General features: G+C 39.4%; 1 protein-coding gene across 18 annotated transcripts in view; it reads left to right on the plus strand.

Annotated features, from left to right (window-relative positions):
* The window catches only part of LRCH3 (leucine rich repeats and calponin homology domain containing 3), a 68,364-nt gene that overhangs the window by 51,934 nt on the left and 4,256 nt on the right, over positions 1–12,174 (plus strand). For 6 of the 18 annotated variants that reach the window (XM_055723410.1, XM_055723414.1, XM_055723417.1 and 3 more), the window contains 5 exons: positions 1,988–2,036; positions 2,537–2,650; positions 3,298–3,416; positions 4,978–5,115; positions 7,352–7,429. In XM_055723410.1, coding sequence (XP_055579385.1) covers positions 1,988–2,036; positions 2,537–2,650; positions 3,298–3,416; positions 4,978–5,115; positions 7,352–7,429 — 498 coding nt within the window. Of the gene's footprint in view, positions 1–1,035; positions 1,108–1,987; positions 2,037–2,536; positions 2,651–3,297; positions 3,417–4,977; positions 5,116–7,351; positions 7,430–9,692; positions 12,100–12,174 lie in introns of those variants that run through there. The other 12 variants (XM_055723408.1, XM_055723409.1, XM_055723412.1 and 9 more) reach the window with 7 other exon arrangements.

Here is a 12,174-nt window from a genome sequence, read left to right on the forward strand (position 1 = left end):
CTGCTGTGGAGAAAGAATCTGTCTTGAGGGTCAGTTGTTAAATCTGCATAGGGCCTAAAGATGTTTGTATTGAAGGCTTGCCTGAGTATAACCTCTCCTTCTAGTCCTTCCTGGCTGTACTGTTCTGAAGTGGCAGAATAGTTGCCAATCATTTTAAATATTAACACTCCCGAGTGTGTTGTTCACATCTGTAGAGTTTCTAGGTGTCATTTGGTCGTCTTTTCCTGTGCAGAACTGCCACTTTGCTATTTGAATGCTGTTTCAGAGACGACGGTTTAATTTTTGAACCATTCAGTCCTGAAATGTTAATGTTTTGACTGTGTTTTCAATAAGAGTTTGGCCTTCTGGATCCATCTGTCAGTGGCAAATTGGCATGCTGGAGCTCCTGTTCTGTAAACATGAAAAGTTGTTTATTTGGTTGGGTTTGATACTGGTTATAATTGAAATTTAGCTGCACTTTGTGACAATACTGTATATCTTCACACTGGTGTCTTCCCCAGGAGCTAGACTCCACCCAGGGATTCTTACCTTGTGTGTAATTCACAAGGATCAACATTAGGTGTTTGTGGCAGACAAAAGCATGTATTCTTGAGCCCATTAGATGTGGGTTTCTCTGATTTTACAAAGTTGGTAGGAAAATAACTTAATCAAATGCATAACATTTCAAACATTAAAAAGAAATATATTTAATTTGAATAGTGGCTCAGAATGAACTGTTGTAGGGTAAAATTTCCTTTTGTTTGATGGCACAGGTGTTACTAAAGAAGCTTTTGCCTTCTGTATTGTTCTTAGTTCTTATTTTGATGTGTAAAAGAAACATTGCACCCTCCCAAACTTATTAGCCTGAAAGCTCAGGAGGGTAGAAGGCTTTACCTGTAGTTCAGCAAGCATGTGTCTGTTGCCTGTTGAGTGTTTCTGAGAATGTGATCACGGTCACCTCTTCCTTTTTAACTTGTCTACTGCATTCCACCTTTGTGCATGACCTGTCAGCTGTTGCTAACACTGCTACTGCCTTCTCTTTCTTTCTGCATTCAGTCACCCTCAGGGTTGAATCAAGAAAGCTGTGTTACTGCCCTGCCTAATGCCTCTACCTTCAGTCCTGTCAAGGTATCTCTTGCTATTATTATTCACCAGTAAAGCCAACAAAAAACTCTTGGATCCACACATCTGTTTTAACAGGTGTTAGTCTGTCAGCATCTAATCAAAAGTTCAGGTAGGGTATGAATCCAATTTACCTGATTAAACTGTAGTAGGTGTTACCTCATCTTAGCTTTAGGCTGTGTCTACAGGAGGCCTAAGCTGCAAAAACATGGTAACCAGTCTCTGTTCCAAGGGGTTCTTGGTTGTCTTTGATGTTGCTTTTTCTGTACAAGATTATTTACTTTGACAGGGTTCATCAAAAATACTCTTACTGTATTTTTTACCAGCTTTCTTTTGAACACAGATATCCTACATTTCTTTCTCTTCTGTGGAAACTGCTATACTGAATGCATTCATCACAAAAAATTGTTTTTCTCTGTAAGCACTGTAATAAAACCACGGTGTGTTTCACTGGGGAGAGAGGTGTTCAGTAAATAGCAGTTTTGCATTAGCAAAGGTGTCAGAGGTGTATCCTTATAGGTGCTGCTATAATGCAAGTTCTGGATGTTATTTAATTACCTGTCTTTCTGTATCCCCTTTGCAAGGAATACTTTGAAAGTTCTGGTTGGAAGGAAGAGTAAACAAAGATCTGTCATTGCCCAGTCAGTGCTGTTTCATCATTCTTTTTACTCAGAAAAAAAGCAATTGTGTAATTTCTGCAAAAGGGAAAACTGTCACTTTCTGCAGAGATGAGACTTGGGGAACAATATACTATGTTTTTTTCACATTTCTGGGTTTTTTCCTGAAACACATTTGGATGGATGGAGTAAACCACAGCAAATTAAAATGTAGACACAGCCTTTGCAGATTAGGACCATTGATACTCTTCTGCTTTTTTTGTCCACAGAGTGATGACAGATCTACCATCTCCCCCGGCTCACCTACCACTCAGACAGGTAACAGGAAAAGGAAAAAAAATTGTGAAAAATAAGATAAAAATGCCTGCTTGCTCATTTGCACTATGAAGAGAAGGGAGCGTATGTTCCCATCTCTGTATGTGATGCTGCTGTGTTTGAGAGTTTACCCAGTTATTTGGGTCTCCTTCGAAACATATGAGGGGAGAGACAACAGGGGTGAAGCGTGCCCTCAGGCAGAGCATCGGGTTTGGCTGGTTTAGGCCTTCATGCAAGCTTTGGCACACAGGTGCATTCAGCAACAGTCAGAACAGTTGTTGGAATTGGTGTGTGGAATGTGCTTTGCATGCAAGTGTCCTCGGAAGTGCCTTTTCCTGCTCTGCGCTTTTATCATGCATGGCTGTAATTTATTTTGTCATTATTATATTAAAATTTTTGGTTTGTTCTTTTTAATTACCACATTGCTGAACCCATTTCCTATTTAAACTCTAACAGTTTACTTCTTCCTCCTTTCCTTTCCTGTGCCTTTCCACGTTGTTTAGTCCACCTTTCCCCTCCATATCCTGGCCATGCAGCCCCGCCTTCTTATAGAAACCCTTCCCAGCGACCTGAGAGTTTCCTTTTCCGAGCAGCTGTCAGGGATGAAGCAAACAAAGGTAGGTTATATAGCTCAGAAATTAGCTAGTTTTGCTACATTATATTAACATCTGCATTACCTAGGTTTTGTACTGTTCTATTACTTCAGGTCATTGTCATGAAACTACTTTTAGAGTTCCATTTGTAGACACATGGCTTTAAATACTTTGTGAATAAGCAATTTTTTTATTTATAGCTCAGATATTCTCTTGTCATATTTGTGGAAGTGTGGAAATTTGCTCTTCCTTGTGTCTGTGCTTGCATCTAAAAGTACAGCAAGGAAATGCACAGAAGCTTTCAACAGCTGATGAAGGCAGCTTGATAAATTTTGCATTGCACAGCAGCACATAAGAAAATTGTGATTTCTGTAGAAAGGCTGAACTGTTCCTACGTACTCCATCCAGCAAAACATTGTCCTCTTTTGTGAATGATTATTATGCAACAGAAGGACCAGAATCTAAACAAAGGAAAATGTGTTAAAAAGAACACCTCATTTAGATTAGCAGATCATTAGTTTGATTAATAATCAAATGAAAGAAACAGATTTGTGGAAAGGAATGCACTGTACCCATTCCGGAACCTTGTGTGTACATGTGTAGTACAGCAGTGAAGGACAATCAGCCAAACCACGCTTAATGATTTTCTTTCCTTCATGCTGCTTTTTTAGTCATTACTTCATCTTCTGCCCGTGCCTTGTCTCCTGCTAACGATTCTGCAGACCCTAGAGTACGACAAAACTCCAAACAGCGAGAGGAAGAGCTGGAGCTAATAGAGCAGCTACGTAAGGTAAGTGCTGCCAGGAGCCAGTATGTGGACATCTTAGTAAATGCACTGCATGCACCCTGCTAAATCTGTCCTTCTGTTTTGGACTGATTTCACTGGACCAGTATGGCGCACGGTTGACTGACATTAAATGGCATTGTACAGCCTAAGTGATCGTTTCAGGTGGATGCAGGGGTGTTCACTTATTTTTTTTGTTGTGGGTAAAGTTAGCTTCATACTCTGTAAAATAAACAGTGGTGATTGCTTCCTGAGTGTCTGGTGATCTCTGCTTTTAAAATGTATTTGTGCTTTCTTTCATCCTTATCAGCCTTCACACTTGTAAGGAACTCCCTGGAAAGTTGCCTCACTGTCTCCTTTTAATCTTATTTTAAAACTCCTCTTTGCTTTAAAGGCTACAGAAAAGCAGATGGGAGCGCAGAGACTACTGCCAGTCATGCTGACGGCATGGTTTCCTTGTGTGCTCCGGATCCATCTATTGATTCTTACCTTACCCTTAATTAAGTGCAGAACAACTGAGGCAGAAATATTCCTTGTACTTGTTCTTTTTGTCTATTCAGGGCCACCACACTCCTGGTTTGTGCATGGGTACAATGACAATACACATGAATATTGAGAATGCCACATGGCATTAAGGTACTGCTCTGCTTTGCCCCAGACTTGTTTCTGAAGAGCATGAAGGGTTTCCTTGAGGTGCTCTAATTAACTGTTTGAACTTTCACAAGAAATAAGAATTTCTACTTTTTAAAGCTGATTTTAAAAGCCATAAGCATCCCAGATGGACAGAGGGAATTCCCTCTCTTCGTAAATTTTACAATAGGATCTCCTTTCTCTAAAAGGAGGAAGTTATCTTAAATAAAACAAAACAAAATTCGGTGCTGTTTGCAGAGCCTCTCTTCTGTTACCTCAGAATGCTTTGTATGTAGTCTGTCTCTTGTTCTGCTTCCCAGGTAAGCTTAAAACTTTTTTGTAAAAAAAAAAAAAAAACAACTTTAAAAAATTTAGATACAGTATAACAACTCAGTGAAATTCACATAATGTTTGAAATAAGATTAAAAGGCTGAATAGAGTTTCTGTCCGTTCCTTCACACAAATACTACCTACATCATTTTTTAAATACTCCTTATGCCAAGTAGTTCAGGTTTTTATTTAAAGGCAAAAAGGTTGTCTTGAATTCCGTTAACTGTGTTGTCCTCCAACCCACAAAGACAGTAGTTTTCACTTGCCTTTGGCAGAACCATTCTCTGAGAATATGTGGGGTTAGGAATACTGTTCCTAGACCCTGATTTCCGTTATTTTTGAGTAGTGGGTGCATTAGTCCCCTGTACTGTACAATGAAAACTGTTCATTACTGAACTCAGTTGCTCCCTGATTGTGGTCAGCTCTGGACCACAGTAGTGCAAAGAGCTTTCCTTGATGTTATTCAGGAAGCTGTTTGGAATTGTCATGAGGATGAACAGAGAATTGTAATGCAAGCAGTCTGCCTTTTGTAAAATGTTCTGCAGAATTAAACAGTTGGAGGAAACCAGCTCTTAATTTTTGTGTGTCCATGTTAATTTTTCTACAGAATATAGAATCACGGTTGAAAGTGTCATTGCCCAGTGATCTTGGAGCAGCTCTCACTGATGGTGTTGTTCTGTGCCATTTAGCTAATCACGTGCGCCCCCGATCTGTTCCCAGCATTCATGTCCCCTCACCTGCTGTTGTAAGTATGTGATAACGATACTATTTTATAGGTGTCCAGAATAACATCTAACAAAGTCCTGTAATCCAGACAAATGCTAAATCCCGCATCCTCCTCTGTGAACATACATGACAAAAAATAACCATCTCTTCTGTCTAGAAAAGGTCTCTAGCATCATTACAAGAAATTATATTTGGGTAGTTTCATTTAAATGAAGTTACTTCTAACACAGACTGTAAGAGAATGTTAACATTTCAAGTCTTCCCTACGTTAACTTGAAAACTAGTGAAATAAGAGACAGTTTAGTGTGAAAACTGAAATAGGATATTTCAAAAGATCCAAAACGTTCAGGAAAACAGATAGTAGAGACACATAATATTCTCTACTAACGTTTAGGGTCTCAATACACAAGACACTGAAAAACAGGCAGAGAAGCCAAGTTGATTCCAGCGTCTACTTCACAGCGCTACAAATTTCTCTGCTTAGAAATTCTAGCAGAGCACACTCAAGCTACTTGGAGAGCAGCATTTCCTGGAACAAAACAAATCCAGTCATACCTTTGTGATAACAGGAGAAAAGGCAATTGTATCTGGGGACTGTTGAGAGCAAGGAAGGAAACATGCAGAAAAGTTTAAAATTATTGAACTTTTTTTTTTCTTACCCTGCCTAACTGCAGTGTTTCTGGAAAGCAATGAAGATCATCTATTTCTGAGTGCATTACTGTTTGTCACATAGGAAAAGCACAGGAATAAATAAAGGTCAAGACCTGTGAAATAATGACAGATTATTTACCTAATCTGTATTTGTGGAATTCAGAAAGTTCATTGAAAATATTTAGGGTCAGCTACTTAAAAGTATGGATGAGCAGACTGCTTGTTATGCACCTTTAAACTGTATAAATAAGGGAAAAAACCTGAAGATTGTACCTTGGAGAAGAAGTTGAAATATGCATGTTGTGTTTGCTTTTCCTTATTTTGGAGTCAGTCTTTGTGCTGGTTGGTATTTGAACTGGCACTTACAGGACTGCCTACTATATCATTGTGGTTCCTACCCCTTGGACTTAATGTGAACAAGCAGATGTCCTCATTATTTTGGGAAGGGTTGAACTGGAGACACCAACATTTTAGGCAGATTGTGGAATCATTAAGAGAAAAGGCATACAGATGCTTTTCAGAAGACTTGCGTCATTGAGAGTATCTTTTCAATGGCCTGGGTTTATGTGCTGTTGAATATTCTGTGTTAGGAATTAAATCATGGCTTTGTCATATAAATCCCAAGGAAGAGGCAGCCTTTAGCCACACGGCTCCAGGAGCAGAAGAGGCATCGTGGCATTCCTTAGGCACAATGTGATCTTTGTATTCCCTTCATCCTTCCAGAGAAAGCAGTCAGTGCTAGCCTTTAACCTGCTTCCTTGGGGGAGAAATATGGCACTTTGACAGAGCAGAAACCCCACCGCTTATGAAAAAGTATTGAACATAGTGGCTACAGCAGCTGCTGCGTGCTGCTGTGTAGACTGTTGGTAGCTTGTTCAAAGGAGCCAGAAGCTTGTGTGTCTTTTATCAGAAAAGAATAAGCTCCAAGAATAGAAACAAGACAGAGCCTGTGCTGTGGTATGTGTGTGCAGAGGTGTGAAAGCTAACTGTAGAAAAAAGCTTGCTTGAAAAAGTGCCAGTGAGTGCAATTCAGACAGCTACATCAAACACATCTACGAGAGGCTTACAAGCAACAAGCTTCAGTTCCAGTTTTCTTCGATTATTTTTTTGCTTCATCTAGCCTTTTTTTGATTTTATCCCTTTGTTAATTGAAATATGGTTTGATATTTCTATATTTCTGTATTGTAATCCAGAAGAGACTCCAGATTTGTTATGTCATGAAATAGCTCTGAAATCACGTGGAAGCCATGCATGTGTGTTTCATTCAAAATGTATTTTTAAAATTATTATGCTGTAGTCACTAAAAGCGTTAGCCAGTTTTATATAACAGCTTGTATATAAATAGTGCACAGCTTAGAATTGTCTTTTTTTAAAAAAAACATACAGCATGCATAAATTAGCTTTTCATAAAATAGCTTTGAAATTGGAGGTTCCTTCTCTAAAGCAAACTTCAACAGAGCCTGCTTTAAATTAGAGAAGCTTATGTCAGTGCAGTGTCTTTTTGGCAAAGAGATTTATTAAGAGTTCTATTTAAATAAAAAATAAAGATCTTTTGAAATCCTGCCAATTAAGAGCACTGTATGCCTGCCTGCTTTACTTTGCAGCCTAAACTTACAATGGCAAAATGCAGACGAAATGTGGAGAATTTCTTGGAAGCTTGCAGGAGGATTGGAGTGCCTCAGGTATGTATTTCTACTATCCTGAGAAAATGTTTCAGGTGCAGTTTTGTGTTATGCTTCAGAAAATAAAACTTTGAAAGACTGAATGAAAATGGAATGATTAGAAGTTTAGAAGGTTCAGGTATAAGCTATGTCTTGCAGTATAGATCAGACTTCTCCTGCATTGTCTTCAGAGCAAAATGAAGTCAGATATAGCTTATCAGAGGTCTGATTCGCTTACTGCTGTGCCTCAAATTTGTAATAGCCAATGCAGTTTGAGTCTGCCTTTAGAATTGCGAAGTGTTTCTTGTAAAGCAATTGCAAGATTAGATGTTTGACAGCTTAAAAGTGGGATAACATTTGGATGATGTTTTGCATGTGTTATTTTAATCCCAAAGCTTTTCATGTTCCTTCAGAAAACTTCTCTTACGTAAATGTCTTTACTGTCTTACAAACAAGTCGCAGTATTATTGGCCTTTCTCTGGTGGTAGCTATCTTTGCATAGATCCTACTTCTTTTGTTACGTGCTAGTGGTAGAAGTCTATCTTCTGGTATTCCTTGTCCCCTTCTGAAACTTGGAAGATCTAGGAGGTGGGAGCATATAAAATAGTCTATCTGAGTCCAGTTACCCTGTTTTATGCTGTCCTGTACTTTCCCCTTTGTCTTATTCAGCAGCTGTCTCAGTACAAATAGTTTTGATATCGTGTTTTTCTTAATTTTACTTCTAGTGCATCAATTTGTTTGGTTTCTTATACTGCTAAGCATTAGTGTTTCTGTTGTAGGTGCTGTTTTCTTTTGTATTGAGAAAGGGAAAAGTAGACCTAGTGACTCATTTCCCAGCTATTTCTAAAAGCAGTGTTCTTCAGTCAGTTGTGCAGTGTTTTCTGGTGTTTTCAGATAGCTTCACTTGCAGGCATTTGAGCCATTGGGATTTCAGGATAGCATATTTATTGAGCTGCCTGGCAATTTCGCATGACTCAGTGGTGAATCGCGTTGGAACGTGGTAGGGAGTTGTAAGTGATTGTTGGTACTTTGAGACCCTGCACTATTTTGGTCCCCTAAGAAACTTCAGGCTTTTATTCCCAGCAGAACTGCACAATATAAATTTGTCTGGAGCAAAATTGTTCAATTCCATCCCAGCCTCCCTATGAATAGCTCCCTCAGATACGAAGATTTAATTTTTATGGGATTGCAGTACAGAGCAGATCACTGAAATGACCCACATTTAAAAAAGTGACCCACAGGTGAAAAAGCCACTGAAGAAAAAGTCCCCTATAGATCTAGTCTGCTACATCTACTACACCTACTGTCTAGGACCCTCCTGTTTTTGTTTCTTGCTTTAATGCAAAAGAGTTCAAGGAGAGTGTTTCTGGGGAAACTTACTGAAATACCCCCACCTGAATTCTAAAGTTGCTTTCACGTGTCTACATTACATATCTACTGAGATGTGAATGTAAGATATCTGTATGCAAGAATGGCGTGGCAGCCTAGTATATTTTTCTTGAAAAGATGCCTGCAGGTATTTCTGTTCATTTAAATTCTCATTACAAAAATAAAAGGCTTTCTGAAAGTATGGATCTATGTAGAAATACTTACCTTCTAAGAGGAAGGCTACTTTTAGAGAATGCTAATTGCAGGCACCACAGTAGAGTAGCTGTTTCTATAGGACTTTGCTAGTTAAAGCTCTGGCATTAAAAGAAACCAAGAGTTGAACAGATTGGTATGTGTGTCTAGATTTCACTGATATACAGCAGTTACCTGTGTGAAAGGGAGGGAAAAGATACATAGTGGGAATAGCTACAGAACACTTAATCTCTTAATTAGTAATAGATATTTCTGCAGGAAACCGCATTCAAGCATGTTACACATAAATAATCCCTTGTCCTACTGTTTTCGTTAACTGAGATAGATGTGGAGACTTAGCTTTGGTGAGTACTCAGTGCCAATAGCATCTTGGAAACCCGTAGCCTCTTCATTTCCCCTGGAGAAAAATGGTTTTCAGTAAGGCATGTGCAAACTGCTGTGTTTTTCACAACAAAGAATAGATACGTGTTTAAGCTGTAAAGGTGACAGGCACCTCACTGAACACTAAATATTTGCATTGTGAGCTCTTTTCGATGGGAGTCTTGCAGATTCCTTTGTGAGATTTAACCAGCTGTGGTATGCTTCTCAAACATGTAGGTTATATCTGAGATGTCTAGTAACTGACTGCTTCGTGGATGTTGCTATGACTAACTGACCTTTTTTTTCTGTCTGTTTTCCCTTCCTGCTTACACACTGTGGACAGGACAATCTTTGTTCCCCTTCTGACATTCTTCAGCTAAACCTCAGCGTTAAAAGAACAGTTGAGACTCTTCTTTCCCTGGGGACAGATTCAGAAGAATCCAGTCTTGTCTCCCTTTCCATTCAGCTCTGGGGCTTTGTGGTGTTTTACTGTACTCTGATGCTAACACTCTGTATGTTCTATCGCTGGGTCTTTTTTCTCTAGCTGAAGGGTAGTGTTGCCGCTTCCTCCCTCCATCACTCCGGTGCTTGGGAGGGATTTTGGGTTTTGTCAAGACTGTGTGTATGAAGTGCTTTCTTTCCCGCTGATGGGACAGAGGTGACAAGTACGATGTGCAAACACATTGGTGCACCCACATGACCATCTGTGACATAATTCACATTTGTATTTGCTGTGTCATATTTAGCAGATATGTTGCTTTTACAAGGGAGAAAGTGCTGTCCATGGGCTAGAGCAAGGGGCAGAGGTCAGGACATGTGGGTGCATGCTATTGTCTGCTGGCAAGTGTGATGTAGTACTGGGAAAACTGCATTGGCAGTTTGTGCCTCAGTTTCCCCATCTGTATAACGGGATTTGCACCTACTTTGGTAAATCGCTTGAGGATTATCTGATGAAAAATGTTAAAGAATGCAAAGTATTTTTTTTTTTAACATCAGTGTTCTTGATGAGATCTCACAGTCTTGGGAGACATGGTCTGGTAAGTTTTGTCCATAGGACTTTGTAACTGGTGCTTTTTTTTCTTATTCACAGTCCCATATCCTGCTTCTGAGAGCATTTGATTTCTCGTATTTGTAGACTCTGGTGTATTCCTCTGAGTCAGGATTTCTAAAATAATGGCTAGTGAATCCTGAGCTCCTTGAGCTTCATAACAGATGAAGAAGGACATTTTCAGAGAAACTGAGCTCTTTACCAGCTTTGAGAAAAAATTTTCTGGCACAGAAGGAAAAATCATTAAGATTCTATCGAATGCCACAGAACGTCAGAGCATTTTACTGTGCTCTGGGTAGAACCTAACAAAAACTTGAGTTGCCACTTGATTGTGGGCACCACAACCCATGCTTGCCCTATGCTTATTCCCTTCTTCCTCTTATCCTGTCGTTTTCAGAAACCTCTGTATCATACAGTTGCAGAAATATAAGCCCCAGCTGCATGATCGCTCTTCACTGTTTTACAAAACTCAGGTAGCCTTCTGTAAAGCTTCAAAGCTTTTCCCTCCCTAGGAAAAGCATCCTGGTGCTTCAATGCTTTAATGTCTCAGGGACACCTCAGAACTTCAGGGCACTCCTCATGTGATGTGTAAAAGACCATGTCTCCTCAGAGTGTAGATTGATTCAGGGAACTCTGCTCGGAGATCAGTGACAGGTAAGTGTTAGGTAACATGGCTGTTCCAAATGTGGTTTCAATAAATGTCTGTTATAGCTGAAAATACAGTAAATGGCTTGTAAGCCCAGTTGAAGTGGTGTTAGCATTCCGATGTTAACCTGGCAACAACTCTGAAGCACAGTTTAAGATACACAGGAGTTCAGTTGTAAATGTGGTCGCTACCAGTAAAAGTGTGTTATGGGTACACGGATCTCACAAGCTCGCATAACATAAAGTGAGTATTTAACAAAAGGAGCAAGTAGAGGAGCTGATGCCCTCTTTTCCAAATCACACAAAGTGTTCCGTCCAAGCAAAACATTTTTGAGGAAAGAGGGAACCTTTGACAGGGGGAGATTGTTTTATTTTTAAATAAGCTATTTTTGCACTGCTTATTGGTATGAACTAAAACGAACTCTGTTCCTGTGTTTCTTAACTTCTCCTAATGAACACTGTGATAAAAGCTGCAAGGGGTTTTACACTAACAGTGCCTTCCAGTTTTTAAATTTTGTTTGTCATGACTGTCTGTGGTAAGGAGTCATTCCAAAGCTTTTCCCCTTATCTGTTTGCCTACATAAGAAGAAAGATAAGGCTTATTTGCTCAAGTTTACAAGTGTTTTCTCCAAAAGCACACTTTTTTTCAGAATAACCTAAATTTGCTGGAAAAAAAATGTATTTCAGCCTGATCATATGGCTTACTGTGAAAAATTCAGTCTGGGTTCATTTGTTTTCTCTCCACTGAGCTTTGCGGGAGGAGTGTTGGCTGCCGCTGTTTATGCCGAAGGATTTCTTTAACATCAAAAATCCGTAAAGATTCAAAGAGTGGAGAAATACAGGTTGCTGTGGAAATAACGTGAAAAATAATCTCTGTAGCTCAATAGGAAGGACACACTTTGGTTATTGTCTACAGATATAGAGAACTGTTGGACATGTATCCTGACTGCTGTGGAGTAAGGATGGCCAGGATGTGCCAAGGACTTACGTAGGAGGAGGCTTTAAATACACCTTAGACTGAGAATAGCACAATTATTAATAAACACTTTGAAACCTCTTTTTGCATTTTGCGTATTACTCTTTTCCTTAGAATGATTTTGGAGGTTCCCTGCTAAGCAGGTGTACTTCTGGG

The sequence above is a fragment of the Falco cherrug genome, chromosome 11 (assembly GCF_023634085.1).
Source record: "Falco cherrug isolate bFalChe1 chromosome 11, bFalChe1.pri, whole genome shotgun sequence".
NCBI classification, from domain to species: domain Eukaryota; kingdom Metazoa; phylum Chordata; class Aves; order Falconiformes; family Falconidae; genus Falco; species Falco cherrug.